This window comes from Carassius auratus, chromosome 32 (genome assembly GCF_003368295.1).
Source record: "Carassius auratus strain Wakin chromosome 32, ASM336829v1, whole genome shotgun sequence".
Classification (NCBI taxonomy): domain Eukaryota; kingdom Metazoa; phylum Chordata; class Actinopteri; order Cypriniformes; family Cyprinidae; genus Carassius; species Carassius auratus.
In genome coordinates, this window is record NC_039274.1 from 14,351,530 (window position 1) to 14,371,028 (window position 19,499).

Consider the following 19,499-nt stretch of genomic DNA (forward strand, 5'->3'; position numbering starts at 1 on the left):
TTTGATTGGACAACATAACATTTTCTTCCAAACGATTGGTTAAAGACGGGGTCAATAACATGAGACATGTCACAATCACTTCCTGGATGAATCCCAGAAATTAAAGGAAACCAGTTGCGGTACAAGGGCAATATATTATCTTCGAGAATGTAACTAAATCATAAACAAATAACTAGATCATCTTTAAAAATGTATTATAAAATGCAATTATTTATTGGTTTGTTTGTAAGTAATGTAAAAAAAAATCTATGGCTATTTTTATACAATAATTTATTTTTATAAAATCTAAGGCTCTAAAAAATGTTTGTGTATTTTTCAGGATGTATAGTTTAAGTAAATAATAATAAAAAAATATATATTATTATTTTTAAAAAAATTACAAATCCCTTTAGGATAAATCGTTTTTTATTCTGTTCTATTACATACATTTTCTTAGAATATCATGAATTCTCAAACACATAGCAAAACAAAAATCAACCAATTTACTGTACATAAAGTTTTGATTAATAAAAGAGATCGTTCACCCCTGTTCCCAGAGCCACTGACGGCTGGTTGTTCCAAACCTTTATGAGTTTTTCTTTCTTTCTTTCTTTCTTTCTTTCTTTCTTTCTTTCTTTCTTTCTTTCTTTCTTTCTTTCTTTCTTTCTTCGCTCTCTCTTTCTCTCTCTCTCTATCTCTCTCTCTCTCTCTCTATACAAGTCAATAGCAAACAAAATTATTTGGTTACCAACATTCTTCAACATTAAGAAATTAAGAAAGAAAGTCATACAAGTTTTTACTTTGAAACAACATGTGGGTGAGTAAATGATGACAAAATTTAAAATTTTGGTAGAAATAGCCCTTTAACTTTGAAGCCAACTAACTTCCAGATAATTCTGCCTACTCATCAGTGCATCACAGGCATCTTCTGAAGTACTGTATAGGTCTCACACTCAAGGCTTGACATCTGATTCTTGTTGGACGGCAGTAGCAAGACTAGAATCCACTCTGTTTCTCATATATATTATAGAGGGATTTATGAGTTATTGATTGATATCCTGCCTTTTAGACCTGAAAAGAGGATAACAAGCCAATACAACAAGACTTCTGGAGATTATTCAGAATACAAAATGGGGGTCTCATCATCTCAAAAGGTCTCTAATTTTTAAAGATGTCAAAAAGGGTCACACATTTACATTAACTCCATGGGTTATATATCTCAATAACTTTTTGTTGTTGCTGGTTTATTGCTAAAATGTTCAAGTCTCATCTCTTCATGTATTTTTAAGTAAAAAGTGTATTTATGCTATTTCTTGAATCCATGCATCCTATATAAATATATACACAGATACACACACACACATGCACATATTAAGGAACAATTGTTGAGTATTTTACAATTTATTATAGGATGAATAAAGAATCATGCAGCCATATGTTTGTTTCAAACATAAAAAATGTATACATACATAATTCATAATTCAATTGCAAGTCTTGAAATCTTGCTACCTGCTTGTTCATCTTAAATCATAAGGGTTGTTGTTGATTTCATAAATACATTTGTTAGAAAAGATATGCTGCGTTTAACATTTCTCTCATGAGGCACTCATTTCAATAAACAGCGACGGGTATGAAATTAATTCATTTAAATTAGCCTGACATCTGGTGACGTCGTCAATCACGGGCTGGTGTCACGGAGAGAGGGGACTTGTGGGTCATCTCGTTTAAAGCACATTTTAAATTACACCACTGACCGAGATGTGTGTCGGTTATTCATCACATTAGTGGAGTCTATCAGTTAAGTGACACATGGCTTTCAGGCTAGTTCACTGGTTTGTTTGGACAAGTGAATCATTTTAAGAGATAATAAGGCTTATCAAAGCAAACAGATGAAAAGCGCTTATAGCCGAGAAGGAATTGGTAAAATATGCAGTACGTTTAAAAGAAATGATCTTCATGTTCAGAGTCCTTGGGGGAAAGAAATCATGGCGCTACTGCAATCGGATTCCTGGTGACTTTTGATGCTGGAACTATTCATTGTAGCCTACACCACCAATTAAATTTATAAAAAATATTATGAGTCCCAAATGTGTTTTAAAGCAGTGTAATATAGCTGCATTTCAACACACTGCCCATTTGTGCCATTATGATCGAAAATATTTATTGCAATAAAAGAGACAGTGGAGGTCCCGTTGAATTGGCTTTTCATAATGAACACATTTACCATGGATAATTAATATATAAACTATTTCAATTTGTCATTGTGATGATATGTGTTCCACTTAATTGTGAAAGTAATTACTGAGCGAATGAACAGCTTTGAGGAGAGTCCCAGGCCCTTCTATCTCAGGGTGCAATAATAATTTTACTCTCTCCTGATGTGATGAAAAAGAGCCATAAATCTCTCTGACGCAGGTCCATGGCTGCATGTTTCACTGATAGAAATATGCATGCGATCCCTTAATGAAATTAAAACTGGGAAGGGGACAAAGCGGCCGTAATGTGTTTAAAGACACAATTGCATTGGATTGAGAGGAACTTGTGGGATTCCAGGTAGCAAGATCCAAACATAGCACTTTATGCATTTATTGTTGCGCTGTATAAATCACATAAAAACATTTTCGTGTTCCAGTGTCGTCCAAATACTTTCTGGGCCACACTCAGCAATAGACATATACTGTGCAGTGATAGCTAGCCTAATTGTTATGTTGTTAGCAATTACGCTTTTCTGGCTTAGTGATTTCTATTACAGAATTAGTCACTGCATCATTATTGCACCCTGTTATTCTTCTTCTTTCGGCCCGTGACTTGTTGATTTCCCCAGAGCAAATAAACGCGTGCGAGAAGTCTCTGGAGAGTGGTTAGCTGATGAATTGAGGAAAACCAATCCGCTTTATTGGTAGACAGGTTAAGGGCAACAGCGTGTCAATAATTTTCCCCCGACCTTTTCCTCCATTAGCTTAAAGAGGCTTATTTTAAAGAGGACCAGAACCCCGTAGACACGGGTCCTCCACAATCCCCATCCCTCCATGTGCTTGAAGAAACATTAATGATTTCGATTTAAAGAGCGCGAGATCCAACATTTACCGAAGACACTTGAAAACATGTCAATAGGCTATAGCCTGTATTTTTTCCTTTACATTTATTTTCTAAAATTAACAAAGGTCTTGTTTTTTGCCCATGATTACGCCGAATAAATAGTCTCGATATTAATTCGACGAACATTGTTCGTTCTAATGGACTGTTATAATCACAAATATGGTGCTGTTTTGATCAAATGCGACAAATATTTTATAATCCCGTTGCACTGGGTTTTTGTAATAGCCTATCCATAGGCCTAGTATTTAATTTATAGCCCATTATTTTATTTTGTATTATTTTTACTATACCCTAATGTTAAAATAATTTAACATACAAAAAGTTGCTAAAACATGTCAAACGCTTATAAAAGCCCACAGACTAATTTAATCGTTAATCGTGTAATATATATTTTTTTATTTCCGCCTAAAAGATGGATAAAGACCGACGCAAAAAAAAAATATATATATGATAATGTTTTCCCTAGCAATACTTTTCTATGCGTTTCAAACGCCTTAAAAGAATCCTCCAAAATTAAAATAAGTCTGTGAATTTTATCCTCCAGAGTAAAATTCCGATATCATCATATTTCTTAGCTAAACAAATTGTACAGTCTATGTGTACAGTATGGTAAAGTATTCAGGCAGGAGTAACTTATAAGGATATTTCCACCCGCTAAAAAGGAGGACAAGTTGTTACATGTGTTTTACATGCTATTGGAAATGTATACGATTTACTTATTTAAATAGCCTAAACTCTTAAAAATAAAGGTTCTTCAGAAGGTTCTTCAGAGTGATGCCATAGAAGAACCATTTTGGTTCCACAAAGAACGATTTAGTAGCCTAAAAGGTTCTTTAAAGAACAATCTCTTTCTTACCTTTTTATAACCTGAAGAACCTTATTTCGCCACAAATAACTTTTTGTCAAACAGAAAGGTATTTCAGATCTTTATTGAACCATCTAGACAAAAAGGTTATTATATGGCATTGACATGGTAGGCCTATTTGTTGCTCAAAACACTTGTTTAATAATTTTTTTAAATTTTCCTTATTTTTTTGTTAAGTTTAATCATTATTTTACTCCTTACATTTTTGCTGAAGCACTTAGGCTAACAAAAAATATACAGAAATATTCACTGCAATTAAAAAACGTGGAGCAATTAAGCTCATAGCGAGAACAGTCTTTCCACGAATTTGTCCTCTTTGTTCAAAATTCAAAGTAATATATTTTTAATATCAAATGCGTTTATGCCACTTAGATTATTCACATATGATCATCAAATAAAAAAATGCCATAGTCTTTTACATAGCCTATACTGTATAAACATATAGGGTGTAGTTTTGCTAATTTTTGTAGGCTACATTCGAGTGCACTTATCAGTCATCATCGTTCAATCAGTCCTATTTTTTTTTTTTTTTTTTTTGCATCAACATGTCAAAAACGCTCGAAAAATTATATCATGATGATAACTCGTCTTATTATAGAACAGACTGAAACACTGCGTCCAATATTGCTCTTGTTAAGCGATGCAATTTTTCAGTCTGATTTAAAACTATTTAAGCCTGTTTTAATCATTGCACTTTAATAGTGAGGACACTTTCTGTTTCTCCAACACCTTCCACGAACGATACAATATTGTTTTGGAGGACTGGGCTATAGAACTCACTGAAATCACTGTCCAATCGGATGTCCACAAGGATGACGTGAATGACCGATCCACTCCCTCTCGGGCAGCGGTTGACAAGCGGATTTCTGGCTTGCACACCTTGGCCAAAGTCATAACTTCAAGGAGAGCAACGGTGACAGTCGTGACAGCATTTTGAAGTTGTGAACGACACGTTAATCTGTTCGTGAGGTGGGTCAGATGGAGAAATCTAAAAACTTTCGCATCGACGCGCTTCTGGCTGTCGATCCACCAAAAGTGCAGACCTCGCCGCTGGCGCTGGTCACCTCCCTGCCCACCTCTTCAGTCTCATCCTCCTCCGAAAGTGTCCAGGAGTTGAACTCGAACTCCGAAGCTCTTCGAAACGAGACTCCGTCGCCCCCCAGGATATCGTCTTGCGGCTTGATTCCCAAACCGGGTTTCTTAAACTCTCTACATTCAGGCATGTTAGGACTACACCCTCAGAGCAGCACCGGGATCCCCCCTCAGGCTCTCTACGGTCATCCGATGTACACTTATTCAGCAGCAGCACTGGGTCAGCACCCGGCTCTGTCTTACTCATACCCGCACGGCTCGCACCATCACCACCCCAGTGACCCCCTCAAACTCACCGCCAGCTCCTTCCAGCTCGACCACTGGCTGAGGGTCTCCACCGCGGGGATGATGCTGCCTAAAATGGCAGATTTCAATGGTGAGTTACATCTGAATTGCATGTGGCTAAATAATAACATTATTATTATTATTATTATTGTTGTTGTTCTTAATTGTCAAATTCAAATTAATTTTATTCTTTTTTGTGGCCATGTTCTGTAGATATAGGCAATATATAGCCTAATAAACTTGTTTTTTTATTAGCTTACTGGTTATTCTGTATTCATTTTGAAATTGCGGAATAACACTGTTTATTTTCAACACGTGCCCTACTACTGTTTTATTATTTATAATAATTAAAAAATAATAAAATCAAATCAGTTTTGTTCAGAGCTACGGATCACAGCAGCCAGATATAACAAGCGCGTGCAGGGTCACGTAAAGCTGTTCTCTGACGGAGACTGAACGAGCTCTGTCTTTCAAAGAGGGGCTAAAATTGACAGATAATGGACAGAGGGAAAGTGGCGGACAAGTGTGAAAACCACAGCTTGCCAACTGTGTACACTGCAGACACTGTCTCTCTGTTCCGCTGCTCGTCTGCAGATTTTCTCAATCCTCTCCCAAACAAATCAGATAGGGTGGAAATGTTAGCAGATGTCCTGACAATGCCGTGACACATAGAGGCTGTGTGTGATTGGGAATTGCTTTTGAGGGTTTTAAGAATGAGAGCTTTTATCATTTCTCGCCGTGCCATTTACACGGTGTGTTAAAATCTATTGTGCGTATAGCGAATTAACTGTAATGTATTCTGTAACATGACTGTAGGCTGTTAATAATTTAAATATGTCAAAAACAGCATCTACATTTGCAACTATATTTGCACAGTCTTTGCCACTCTCAAACATTAGTTTTTACTCTTCTGTGTAGTAGGCTACGATATTTTTTCAGCAAATAACTTTTTTTTCTGCTTATAAGTCTGTAATTTTCTAAGGGAACGGAGTATAAAATAATCTTTGTAGAACTTCAAAGATTTTTTTTTAATAAAGGTCTTTATTTAGGCTAGCCTATTTTGGAATCTAACTGGAATCTTAAATTTTAGATTTCAAAAATGTTGTAAATTTGTTTTGGCGTTTTCTAAAACACTAATTTAATTTTTGCTGTGTCGTAGCCTACACAATATGCATATGCTATACCGTCTCTGTTTTAAATTCTGCAGGCCAGGCGCAGTCAAACTTACTCGGGAAGTGCAGAAGACCAAGAACCGCGTTCACAAGCCAGCAGCTCCTTGAACTTGAGCACCAGTTTAAGCTGAACAAATATCTATCGAGACCCAAACGCTTCGAAGTGGCCACGTCATTAATGCTAACAGAGACACAGGTAAACCAGCCACTTTTTACCATTTAAAAATATCTAAATTAATTTGTTGAATATAAATAGGCCTGTTTTTATATATACTATGCTAATAGTAAACATTCAATACATTTAAATATTACAATTAATAAAGTCAAATTATATTCGATTGCTCTGAATTATTTATGAATGAGACATGTCATGTTTATATTTCCAGGTGAAGATCTGGTTTCAGAACAGGCGGATGAAATGGAAGCGCAGTAAAAAGGCTAAAGAGCAAGCCGCTCAGGAGACAGACAAGCAAAAGGGTAAAGGAGACCAGGACAAAAAGCACGGACTGGAGAAGGACTGCCAGAAGGGCGATTCAGTGAAAACTAACAGAATACGGGACTTTAGGGACAGCGATGACGAAGAAGGAGATAATTACATGCTGAATTCATCCGATTGTTCCTCTGATGATGAACGAACCAATGCAAGTGATATCAGTCCACAACCATGAGACTTCGTTTCCAAAAAGACACTTACATAAGAAGTAGCCTACCATGTGTTATCATCTTGCAGTCAGTGTGGAAATGCTGAGAAGGACGCCCACTTCTCCGTGAGGTGAAGCCTGATGTTATGGTTGCAGAGCATGTGGTAAAATTGCATCAAGCAAAATAGATGAGTAGGCCCATCACTATCGGTAATAAATCACTGGGATGTTCCTATTCGAGTTCATTTCTGAACTCAAGTGGAATGGGAAAAAAAAACATCAACCAGAACCATGTGATCTGTTTATTTTTATACAATGTATTTATAAGGAAATCGCTTTTAAAATGCATGTAAATTACTGTTTAGATTTATCAGTTGCGCTCTGTGAATAAAATTAATTATTTTCTAATTTCGGTGGGGTCTTTTCCAATTTGTAACAACGTTGAACTCGAATATTCCATTACAAACGAGAAGGAAAAACCCTGGATGTGAAGCGGTCTGTTGTCTGTCTGTTAGTGGCACGGTCGGGTGGGTCCGTGCTAATGTGTGAGGAAGCAAACTCCAATAAGGAGAAACATTTCTCATCACTGCAGCAATGGGCAGCTAATGCACCTTTTGAGACGAAGATCATCCATCATAAGAGCACATCACAGAAGCTATATTAGGTGTTTTTATATTTATGTTAGACTTTAAGTGAAGTGAAATTAGATTGACCTTTTCACACTTTTTTTTTAGACACTTCATGTTAGATCTAGCCAGAAGTCTGTTTCTGTCATGTTCAGAGTATAGTGATGAAAACAAGCCTGCAGTGTTAGCTTACCTAGAGACGCAGAACTTGTACTTGGGAAGGACATGAAAAGAAAATGATAAAGAAAAAGGATGCTGGATTACTCCTCAACAAGACTATTTTAATGGTCTTTTCTGCAATCTAATTGAGGTCTATTTCGCATAAGTGAATTTCCTCCTTTATTAAAAATGACATGCTTTTATTGGGTAATAAACCCAGAGATCCATCTGGTCTTTGCCAAGGAGCTTCTTCGAATCAATTAGAGGACATTTAAATATAATCACTATCCACTCCTATCAGTCCAGAGCCATGACAGCTATCTACTCGGACACTGAATGTGATCCGAATTGTTCTTTGTTTTTCATTGACTAAGCCACTTTAAGCCTTATTCTCAGTGGAAAACAATCGGTCCAAAACACATTTAGCATAATAAGCTGTGGTTTTTGGGGAATAACTCTTTACAATGAACTTTTTCATAACTCTATAAAAAAAAAAAACAGAAGTTAAAAATCAAGGCCAATAAATTAACCTTGCATTACTCTTGGGTTCTAAAAGACTAGTGGGGTATTCAAACAACAGAAACAGGAATTCCGAGGCAAATTAACAAAATCTAAGAAATGGGTTCAGTTTAATGCAGCCATAACATATTATGATTAATGTTACGAGAACATCCACATAAACAAAAGCTTCAGTTATCTGAAAATACTCTGTTGGACAACAGTAAACAATGATTTATTAAAATGCATAATTAATCTGGCTACAGGTAGTAGGCTACAGGTAGTAGTCAATTTAGGAAACATTAGTTACTGATTCAACTAATGTCTGATTTACTCTACCTTTACGTTTACCCAGCTGCATAAGTACAAAGAACCCATCCTTATCAGTGCTACTACCACCCTCTAACCATTAGGAAAGAAATCCACTCAAAAGTGAGCAGGGTGGGACACTTCCTTGAGACCGGAACGGTGAGACAAAACATATAATAAATGCATAATAAACCACATGATATAAATGTATTCTAATTATGCGTCATGTGATTTGTCAGTAGGGGCCAGTGTAAGTGTTTCATAGGACCTTCTGCACATAAAAGAACAAGCCAATAATGGTGATTTTTTTAAAAGCATGAACACTTTCATATTTCTCATATTTAGTCTATTGCACAAAAACATGTAATATCCTCCCAAACAGTATTTTAAATGTGGTCTTATCAGTTCAAAGGCAACTTCGTTTCCTATTTCTAGTTCATACTAGGGTCAGTATCAACCTTCCTCTGGCCTCACACAGACAGACAATAGCACACACTATTTACAATCACCTGTGTGTATTTTAGTGGGCTGGGCCCCCATTATACACTTCTCCTCACATATAGTGACAATGTTGTCTTTGTCAAAGGGTGGAAAAGTGGGCCATCTGTAGGTAACCCTACTTTTTCCAGCTTTTGAACTGTGAGAAAAAAAAACAGCCAGACTGTTGTGTATTTATTACTGGGTGTAATGTGACGGCCTGTTTGAGCTGACACCACAGGATGTGATCAGGTTTAATTAATCAATTAAAGATCTTTTGTTGTAGAGCTGCAAGAGTGTGGTTTAAGCTGTCTGACCCCATATGATGGTAGCTCATCCTCTGATCTCTCCATGCTGATGTCATTAATGCAGATGTTGCTGATGAATTAACAGAGAACATCAAGTGTAACGGTAGCCCTCTGCTATGTTATGCTGTCCGGAGTACTGCTGCATGTGCAGATGCTTCAGACAACAGCAATGAACCTACATTTCATGATGAATAAAGCAATGCATGTCTGTGCTCTTTTCTGAATGAAGTTAATACATTATTGTTTAGATGCAGTAAGCTATTCAAGTCTAAATCTCAGAGGCTAAATTTGTTTCCAGAACAGATACCAAACACATGTGGATTGGAAATTAATGAGCAGCAGAAGAATAAATAATGGTATTCTCTTTATCAACTTGGGACATATCACTGGATTTTTTTTTATATATATATATAAACTAAGAATTACAATGAAGCATTCCATTGTGATTTTCTATTATAGAAAATATAATATGTATTATAATAAACATTACAACAAGACCAAATATGTATGCATAACACAGTGTTATATTTGAGTAGATTATGAGTAGGTCAATAAAAAGTACAAAATGTCAAATATCCAAACTCCAAATCTAAGATCTGTTGACATCTTACCATAAAAAACTGAGCAGACAAAAATTACCATTGAGATTTTGTAGCATGTAATTCTTCAAAACACATTAAAATGTATTTATACATTTCACATATTTTACCTTTTATTTTTGTACAGAATTCCAGAATGAATACAAAAATGCTGTAAGATGTCATGTGTCGTAAGGTCTGCATATTTCCCCCATAGTAATACTCATTTTTTTAGTCTGACGCATTATTCACACATTTCTGTGTGCAAAAGCTCTAGAGCTTAATTTTGGCATCCCGGGCCTCCATGGCTTTAGTGGCGACCTCAGCTCTATCCCGGAGTACCTTGACTTGCTCAGTTTCTTGGGTCTGGATGTTCCGGAGTAGAAAGTGACTGATGAAAAGCTTCAAGCCTTCCCGAAGCATTCCCAGCTTGGGAATTCCAGAGATCCTGGCACACAATGGTAGACACACAGGCAGATATTGACACATTAGACCACACACACAAGCAATTTTAGATGGATGTCAGCACATCTGGTCTCGGGATGTCCCGCACATCTGGTCTTTTTAAAAACTTACATTGACAAATAAATATTTAATATTTAAATATTTAACTCCATTTCTCTTTCTTTTTTCATTTACTTTATACTGCCAGTGTGAACATTGCCTCTGAAACAACCCGCATTTCTAAATAGCGATTTTGTCTCACATGATTACAAAATAAAGATTTATGCCTTCAATAAATTCATTATGAATATTAATATACATAGTTCATACTCATTTTTGTAGTACAAAGAATACGCACCTGCCAAATATATTCACAAGATCTTCTGGCTCGGTTTCTTTAAGGAGTTTTGAGAGAATCTGCTTCAGAAATTTGACTTTGGGTTTATCCAGCTCCCCGAACTCAATAGCCTTATGAAAAGAGAAAAACAGGCAGAAAATTAAGCTGCCATTCTTAGTCTATCAAAGGCAATTGTAAGTGATTCATAAAGAGGATGAAGAATATTACACATACATACATACATATACATATATATACACACACACACACACACACACACACACACACTACAACATTACATACAAACCACTCATGCATTCTACAATGGCTTCTTGGTGAGGGAAGAACTTCACCAAACATTACCTTAAGAATGGAAATGGAGAGACACTTCCTGTGTAAAAGATGAGTGACCAGGTGGACCAGGTTACTGAAGGACCTGCTGGAAAGGTTTGCCAGGTCTTTGAACTTGTCCCACAGGCTAAACTGAAAGGTCATCTAAAGCGCAGAAGAAAAGCAGAGAGGGTTTACTCTTACAAAACGGATGAATGTTTAATTGTAATACACTTAGTAAACAGCTACAAGCTACTAGGTAATATATGCTGCAGAACTAGATGTAAACGGACTGACTATTATCAGTATTCATTGATTTTAATATAAAAAAATCTTACAGCTTATCTTATATTATATTGCACGACTATTAAATCAAAATACTCAAAAACACCTGAATGTTCTTGGCTTGAGCAACAGTTTTGTGTAAACATACAAAGAAGACAGCAGTTCCTAACGCAGTGAAAGCAGTGACACAAGCACACGCTAGGAATCACTGCTCTTCCACTCTACCTGGAAGCGCCGGTCATGCGAGCAAAATTTCTCTGCCAGAACTGCATAGAATCTATTGAACATTTTCTCTTGCAGACAGCAGTCCATCAGAACGTGAACTATTTCCCGCTCTTGCTGGTCTTTCAATCCTAACCTGTGAAAGACATGAATTCACTGAATTGGGTAAATAATGGTTCATGACAAATATTACAAACACAGAACATCATGTTTGAAATACACAGGAGGAAATCAGTCTGTTAGCAAAAAAATGAAAAAAAACTTTGTGTGATAACCTTAACTAAAATATTTGCCGTCATCACACAAGGTTATCGTTTCAGAAGATCAGCAATATTATTGTTGCTAAAAGAAACATTGTCCTGCTAATAAGAGAGATCTTGTTTCTTTTTTAATCATTTTATACAATTCCTTCTCACAAGTAGTGAGTAAATAAGTGCCAGATTGATTCTGGGATTACATGACACTGTGATCAAAACCTAATTTGCAATTAAATATTTAAAAAAATGGAAACATGGCCATTGTCATTGAAAATCAATGAGAATAAGAAACCGAAACTATGCTGACAAACCTTAAAAGTTTCTCGAAGGCATCCAAATAGTCTTCACATGACATAAGCACGCAGAAAATGTTCCTCCTGATGTCAGTGTTCATTCTTTGTTTACGTGCAAGCTCCAACATCTTTGCACTGTACTGCAAATTCATAAAGAAAAATAAAACATTCAGATGACAACTTTTGCATGGACCTTGACTCTCATACAGTTGAAAATAATTATGCACCTGAGCATTTAAATCACAGATGAATAAATGTATAAATAAGCAAAAACACACACATGTACGTACACACACACACATATATATTTTTTCACGTACTTGTTCCCCTTTGGTGGATGGGGTGGTAGTCTTGTTTCCATGATCATCAATCATTGGTGCTCCACTCCAGGAAGATCCTACAATCCACCAACGGCCGACACACTCAGCTTCCAGAAGGTTATCTAGTGAGACTCTCAACTTCATGTCACTTCCGCCAGCACTGCTGTGTATCTGTTAGGAATGTTATGTTTATTTATTTGATTTATTTACTTTTTTAACCAGGAAGGTCCCACTGAGATACAATATTTCTTCTACCAGGGAGTCCTGGTCAAGACAGGCAGCAAGGACAAAAATGACAAAGAAATGCATTATCACCACACGATCAACAAACACAAAACACTAGTTCTCTAAAAACCCAAAGCCTAATCATTTATTAAAACATGTACACTGTTCTATAAAAAAAAAGACTTAAAAAAAATGTTTTTAAAGCGAGAGATGTTACAAATTCAATATAAAGAGTACCTTGAAGCTTGTTCCATACATACAGAGCATACTTAGTAAAAATGTATCCGTTTATCTAGTATTATAAATATTTGTACAGAATTTCAAAAAGTTAGATGCAAGGGGGAGTCGTGGCCTAATGGTTAGAGAGTTGGACTCCCAATCGAAGGGTTGTGAGTTCTAGTCTCGGGCCGGATGGAATTGTGGGTGGGGGTAGTGCATGAACAGCTCTCTCTCCACCTGCAATACCATGACTTAGGTGCCCTTGAGCAAGGCATCGAACCCCCAACTGCTCCCCGGGCGCCGCAGCATAAATGGCTGACCACTGCTCCGGGTGTGTTTGTGTGTGTGTGTTATCACTGCTCTGTGTGTGTGCACTTCGGATGGGTTAAATGCAGAGCACAAATTCTGAGTATGGGTCACCATACTTGGCTGAATGTCACTTCACTTTCACTTAGATATATACTGTGGCAGTCTACCCACCAGAGATTTTAAAATAAAAATTAGCATATGGTATTTCCTCCTTGAGATCAATGAAGTCTATTTTATCATTTCATATATATTACAGTAATGTGTACGGACACTTGTACCAGAAACAAATCGTAAAGCAGCATGATAAACTACATCCAGATTTTTCAAAACATTCAAAGGTGCATGTACCGTATATAAATTATATCACCATAGTCCAATACTGATAAAAAACTACTTTCGACTAAATGTTTTTAAGCAACAAAGGAAAAACTTTTTTTTAAATGAAAATAAAAACCTAACATCAATTTCATTAAAAGGCTATCAATATTAGAGCTATATGTCAGCTTATCATGAAGCCAGATACCAAGATACTTAAAAGATACAACCCTTTGGTACAAGCTGTGCACCATTTAGAGTTGTAATCAAAATCATTAAATGATAATCATGTATTTAGGTTTTTAGCATTCAACGATAATTTTAAGTTAAGTCTGAAAATAATTAAAATCATTCTGTAAAGAATCCATTGCCACTTTTAAAGATGGAGCCACAGTGTAGATAATGGTATCATCTGCATAAAAGTGTACATTTGCTGGCTCTACTCCTTTACCAAGTTCATATATATAAATAGAAAATAAAATTGGCCCCAAAATTGATCCTTGAGGAACACCTGTCTTCACTATTAGGGGAGCAGAAGTCATGTACACACATGAAGTCCTTCCAGTCAAATAATAAGAGAACCACTTCAACACTATATTACTAAAACCTACACATTTAAGCCATGCAATAAAAGATCATGATTCACAGAATCAAATGCTTTCGATAAATCAGCAAAGAGTGCAGCACATGATTTATTTCACCCAATGCATTGACAATGTCAATAGTAAATGACATTGCAGCAGTTATAGTACTACATCCTTAGCTAAAACATGAGTTTAACAAAGTATTATTAGCTGAAAAATAGTACAAACAGTTTGGTGCATAAGAGACAAGGTAACTGACTACAAACACATCCCACGATTTCTGTAAAATTACTGTACAAGAGTCAGATCAATGTGAACACACCGATCTGTCAAGTTAGTCTGACACCTGGTGGACACAGCGAGAAGTACATTTAGCACCAAAAACACAACATTTATACTTTACATTTAAGGCTTGATCGAACTGATGGTTGATAATACAGGTGGATATAAACTAGTTACCCGCTCTAAGCATTTATCCATTGCAAGTCCACCTTATAAAGGTAACAGTGTAAATTACACAAGTAATGCAAATTAACATCGGTCGTATTCTCACCAAAGTCCTCTGAAGTTTCCTTAACTTCTCCGCAGGTTCAGGGTCATAACCTGGAATCTTCCTCATGTCATTGTTCTTCAGTGCCAGCATAGTCTCCAACATAAACCGAATCTGACAAGCAGGCAAATACAACAAATGTTTTCACTTGAAACCGACTGCAGCGTAAGACCTCATCTGTGATTCACCTCAGTTTTCCTTTATTTGTAATTCACTTTGGATGACTGAGTCTAGTAAATGATTAAAATCAAATATAATATGATAACTCCTAAGCACTAGAAGACAGGTATCTCACCCTTGTTTGGTCTTGAAAACGCTCTCCTTCAGCATTGGCTTTCCGCTGAGCCTCAGAGATCAGCTCCTTGAGAGCTAGAGGGTCATCCTTTCTCAGAGCGAACCCGACGTTCTTCAGCACCAGCAGAACCAGTTCTACATCCTTGGCGCTGAAACGTGCCACCAGCTTCTTCAGGATGTCAAACAACAGGAGAGCATGGACCACGTGGAAGTTGTAGAGGTGGGCAATTATGGACACCAAGTTGTCACATTCTTTGTCTGTAGCATTAAGCTGACTGTAGGTTTTATCAAACTGACGGACTACAGTCTCCAGAAAATGAGCTCCAACCTCAGGGAAAACAAGTGAGAAAGGAAGAAATCAGCCAGCGTTGTACAAATCTACACACTATGACATAGATTCTTATAACATTATACCACAGTGACTGATTGTGGACAGGTGTAAGGTGAAGTAAAATAGATACCTCCAGGCCAACACTGTGGTGAAGGACACTGACAAGAAGGATGTGCTCCATAAGAAGCCTGCAAAAGGGAGTCAGTGATAATTAAAAAGTCACTGATTTTTAAAGTCATATAAATATTATATTTAATATAAATAAAATATTTAATTTAAGTGAGCCAGGCTTTCTCGTGTAAACATAATCAAATGAAATAGTAAACTGGTAATCAAAGGCTGGGAATGAAGTCATTACCTTTCAGGCATGAGAGCAGGTGTGACGCAGGCGGCCAGCAGAATGTCAGTGAGTGTATCGTTCATGTCCTTCCTGCTGGAGCTCATGTACAGCTCTTCTAACTGACTGCTGATGGATGCCATGTTGGGCTGACTCAACCTGCCAAACACAAGACAGGGTTATCAAACTGATCTTGAAAAAGAAAGCTTCTTCCAACTGTGCATTATGTAGTGTATAGCTTCGGTTGCACCTTACCTGTTTATCAGACCTTTCACAGTGCGCTTCAGTTTCTCCAGCTCTGCTTTGCGTTTGCTGTCCATGGCTTCTCGTAAGTGAGGTGGAACATACTTGCCTGCTGTGGCAGGATTCTATAAAAAGAACAAACCACAAATATTAGCTTCAAAACATGCTTCTGATGAGCAATGAGCATGCAATGTGGAAAGTAAAAAAATTACCAATACTGACTCCATGATACTGAATATAACACTATTGTCTAACTCAGAGCAGCTTTATAGCAACACTGACATGGATATTGAGTTGAATAATGACATTATTGTCTTCTGTTGAAATGTTTACACATTTAGTTACACATTCTATTTGCAACGTTAACACAACATCCAGCTTGCTGCTACTGTTTTGAAACAAACTGTACTGTAGAAATGAACGAGACTTGAATTGAGCATTAGGGCGAGGGAGATTTAGACCTAAATAATAATAAATATTATCCAGATTTAGAATGACATACGGGATTCAGGTCTTTCTCCTCCTCATCATGAGTTTCCTCTGACGCATCTGTATCTTCGTCTCCTTCCACCTCATCTTCTGTCTGGGCGTCATCTTCTACATCCTCCTCCTCCTCCTCCTCCTCCTCTTCTTCCATCTGTGTATCATCCTCTCCATCTCCTGCCTCTTCATCAGTGTCATCTTCGTCCTCATTGTCATCCTTGTTCTCATCCTCGGTCACTTTCCCATCGCTATCCTCGTCCAACTCATCAAAGTTATCCTTTGCTTTGTCAATGTCCATCTCTTCATCACTCTCATACAGGCCCGTTGCAGATGCTCCAGGCTCGAGAATCCCTAAAATGTAATCGAGTCCATCGTCGGTGAATGACTGAGGTATACTCTTTTTATTCTTTCTTTTATTCAGCCCAAGGCGTTTCTCTAGTCTCTTTATTTCTTTGTCCTCTTCGATGTTCGCCTCTAATAGAGCCCTCTTTCTGCTCTGGTTCAGATTAGGCTTCTTTCTCTGTTTAGGCAGATCTTCGGAGAAGTGGACTTTCCTCTTTGTTGTCTCTTCTTCGCCATCTTTAATATTATCAACAATGTCTGTATTAGTCTTCTGCTGTCTCTGAATGTTGTTTTTAAGACCTCCAGTCGTCTTCAGGGCTGGTTTCTGTGTCTTCTCCTCTTTCTCAGCAGCAGTATTTGGAGCAGGATCCTCGCTGGGGTTCTGCAGTGACTGACCCGTGTGGTGACTTTTCTTTTTGGCTTTCTTTGACTTGCGTTTCTCTTTGCGCAGCTCTTTTCTACTTTTCCTCTTTATGAATATTCCTCGTTTGTCGCTTTCATTTTCACCGAAGCCGCCTTTGCTCTTTACAAAGTTAGTAACGGAATCCCTGAATTTCTGAAGTTTATCCTTGTTTGTTTGCTTTCCAGCTTTCCTTTTGCCCCTGTTCTGCGCCTTTGCCTTCATTTCTATATGAAATATATCTGGCCGTGCTTATAATATGTATTTATTGTAAATGGTTGCGTGTCTACAGTCTGAAAGATCGCATGAAAGAGTTACCAGAAAAGACAACACATGCAGAAGCTGGAGGCCGCCATTGTTGTTTCTTCGTTAGACGTCATGACAGTAGAGAAAACAAAACGGTGTGGCTTTATCGCCATCTTCTGAGTCGGAGTGTATTTGTAGCAATTTGTTAAGTTTATAATAAGTGAGTGTATGTGTAATGTGTACATTTTAAACTACTTTGGAGATACAAGTAGCTTAATCCAAAGACATCTGCACATAGCCTGATATACTCTTTGATGCTTAGCAAACAATAGTGTAAATGTATATTTAAAATAATAATAATACAAATAATAATAATAACAATTATTATAAAATAAATGAAAATGTAGATGGATTTATTGGTAGTTGAAGTAGCACTGATACACACACACACACACACACACACACACACACACACACACACACATATATATATATATATATATATATATATATATATATATATACATATATAATTATTAACGCATTTAACACACTTTTCCCACCCCAGATCTCTGTGGATCATCTGCCATTTCATACAGTCGATGGATTATTAATATGAGGCAGGGCAACAATTTACTGCGTGATGGAGGCTAGAGAATATCCCTAAAATTCAAGGTATGGGGCAAAATGCCTGCTTCTGAGATTGTGTCTCATATTTACATCACATAGTAGTTAAGAAATTCCATAAGAGAAGCTAAGTGCAAATGTGATAATCATCTTATACAACAGTTCAGTTAATATTGTGTTATTTTAGACACAATGTTGTCTGTTTTGTCAGTTTTGCCGACCAGAAGACAAAGACAAAGCAGTACCATTACTTTCCGAGCATCCCACAGCAGCATTTCATTTATTAATCCATGTTTTCAACGAATTTGGTGAACCATTTAGCTCGTTGAACCATTGGCCATAGTCTCGTTGGCTTTAAAGCGGCGCTGCACAGACCGATCGGTGTGTGACATCCGCGAGAGTGATTCAGAAGCACAAGGAGTCGTATGTTCTCTTAAGCTACTGCGGTACTTTGATGTCACACACCGATCGGTCTGATGGTGATGATCCACTTCATGTCAAACAAGCCTAATGATTCAATGAACCATTCATAATGAACCGTTTACTTCACTCCTGAATGAATCAGCAATTTGAACGAATCAAATGAATCAATAAATGACTCCATGACTTAATCATTAAGACCACCACCTACTGGCTGTTTTAGTTTATTATTTAGAGTATCATTTCATTAAAGAAATAATTTAATATTTTCATAGTAATCATAATACAAATAAGAAAATAAAGTTATAGTTCACCCAACCAAAAATGACAATTCTGTCATCATTTACTCGCATGGTCCAAAAGAGTAGGCTATGTAATAATTTTAATCAAACAAAATATTTGTTGCTGAACCTTCTTTTTGTAATCTCTGTTTGATGCTTTACACATCAATGACTTTTATCTTTTGGGAGTAACTTCTCCAAATATGATGCGCGATTAATTAGATTAAAAAAATGTATTGCTTACCAGCCTTAATATATAAATATATAGCCAAAATATGCTGTTATATGCAGTCTCAGTATAACGTTTCAGCTACTTCAGGAAACGTCAGACGTGTCCAAAACAATCCTGAAAATAGTTTGAATGATGTAAATCTTACATTATAAATCTATTTTATTCTCAAAGTGACAGCTCTGCTGTGTGTCCTGTCACATGTCGCTGAATGATGACGCAATGTGTTTTGACTGTTTTGGTTGTTTATTTGGCGCTGAGACGCGAGCGCTTTCAGTCAGTCGAGCTCTGCACCAGGGATCTGTTTATCTCACAGAGGCGCTTTCTCTTACAAGTGAATGGAATCGCCACAAAAATGCGTTGCTAATGAATGTGTTTCTGCAATATGAAGAATGGAAGAAGACGATGTGACGATTAGAGAGCAGAATTTCCACAGCCAAGTGCGCGAGTACATCGTGAGTACAGAGAGACTGATGACTGTGTGTTTG

General features: G+C 37.0%; 3 protein-coding genes across 6 annotated transcripts in view; 2 read left to right on the top strand and 1 right to left on the bottom strand.

The window, feature by feature from the left end:
- The first annotated feature begins 4,809 nt into the window (after positions 1 to 4,809).
- LOC113052497 (motor neuron and pancreas homeobox protein 1-like) lies at positions 4,810 to 7,508 on the top strand. Its single transcript, XM_026216914.1, has 3 exons — positions 4,810 to 5,411; positions 6,528 to 6,688; positions 6,879 to 7,508. Exons 1-3 carry the CDS (start codon positions 4,922 to 4,924, stop codon positions 7,158 to 7,160), a joined length of 933 nt encoding a protein of 310 aa, XP_026072699.1. The 5' UTR covers positions 4,810 to 4,921; the 3' UTR covers positions 7,161 to 7,508.
- Positions 7,509 to 9,861: 2,353 nt separating this feature from the next.
- On the bottom strand, positions 9,862 to 17,590 carry LOC113051664 (nucleolar MIF4G domain-containing protein 1-like). The gene is made up of 12 exons (XM_026215591.1): positions 16,486 to 17,590; positions 15,996 to 16,108; positions 15,762 to 15,899; positions 15,534 to 15,591; positions 15,074 to 15,400; positions 14,782 to 14,892; positions 12,577 to 12,747; positions 12,275 to 12,396; positions 11,710 to 11,842; positions 11,233 to 11,364; positions 10,891 to 11,000; positions 9,862 to 10,536 (listed from the first exon to the last, which is right to left on the bottom strand). Exons 1-12 carry the CDS (start codon positions 17,431 to 17,433, stop codon positions 10,362 to 10,364), a joined length of 2,538 nt encoding a protein of 845 aa, XP_026071376.1. The 5' UTR covers positions 17,434 to 17,590; the 3' UTR covers positions 9,862 to 10,361.
- A 1,645-nt stretch (positions 17,591 to 19,235) lies between these two features.
- Positions 19,236 to 19,499, top strand: part of LOC113051665 (limb region 1 protein homolog) — a 29,671-nt gene continuing 29,407 nt past the window's right edge. For 3 of the 4 annotated variants that reach the window (XM_026215594.1, XM_026215593.1, XM_026215595.1), the window contains exon 1: positions 19,237 to 19,466. In XM_026215594.1, the coding sequence (XP_026071379.1) occupies positions 19,404 to 19,466 (63 nt within the window). In that variant the 5' untranslated portion in view covers positions 19,237 to 19,403. Of the gene's footprint in view, positions 19,467 to 19,499 lie in introns of all 4 variants that reach the window. The other variant, XM_026215592.1, reaches the window with a different exon arrangement.

Bases quoted from the DNA above. Each gene is read 5' to 3' on its own strand.
- LOC113052497 (XM_026216914.1), top strand. From the start codon at position 4,922: ATGGAGAAATCTAAAAACTTTCGCATCGACGCGCTTCTGGCTGTCGAT. The intron at 5,412-6,527 runs GTGAGTTACATC...TAAATTCTGCAG, and splicing joins TAAAATGGCAGATTTCAATG to GCCAGGCGCAGTCAAACTTA. The intron at 6,689-6,878 runs GTAAACCAGCCA...TTATATTTCCAG, and splicing joins TAATGCTAACAGAGACACAG to GTGAAGATCTGGTTTCAGAA.
- LOC113051664 (XM_026215591.1), bottom strand. From the start codon at position 17,433: ATGAAGGCAAAGGCGCAGAACAGGGGCAAAAGGAAAGCTGGAAAGCAA. The intron at 12,748-14,781 runs GTGAGAATACGA...CATTCCTAACAG, and splicing joins GGAAACTTCAGAGGACTTTG to ATACACAGCAGTGCTGGCGG. The intron at 11,843-12,274 runs GTTTGTCAGCAT...TGTCTTTCACAG, and splicing joins GCCTTCGAGAAACTTTTAAG to GTTAGGATTGAAAGACCAGC.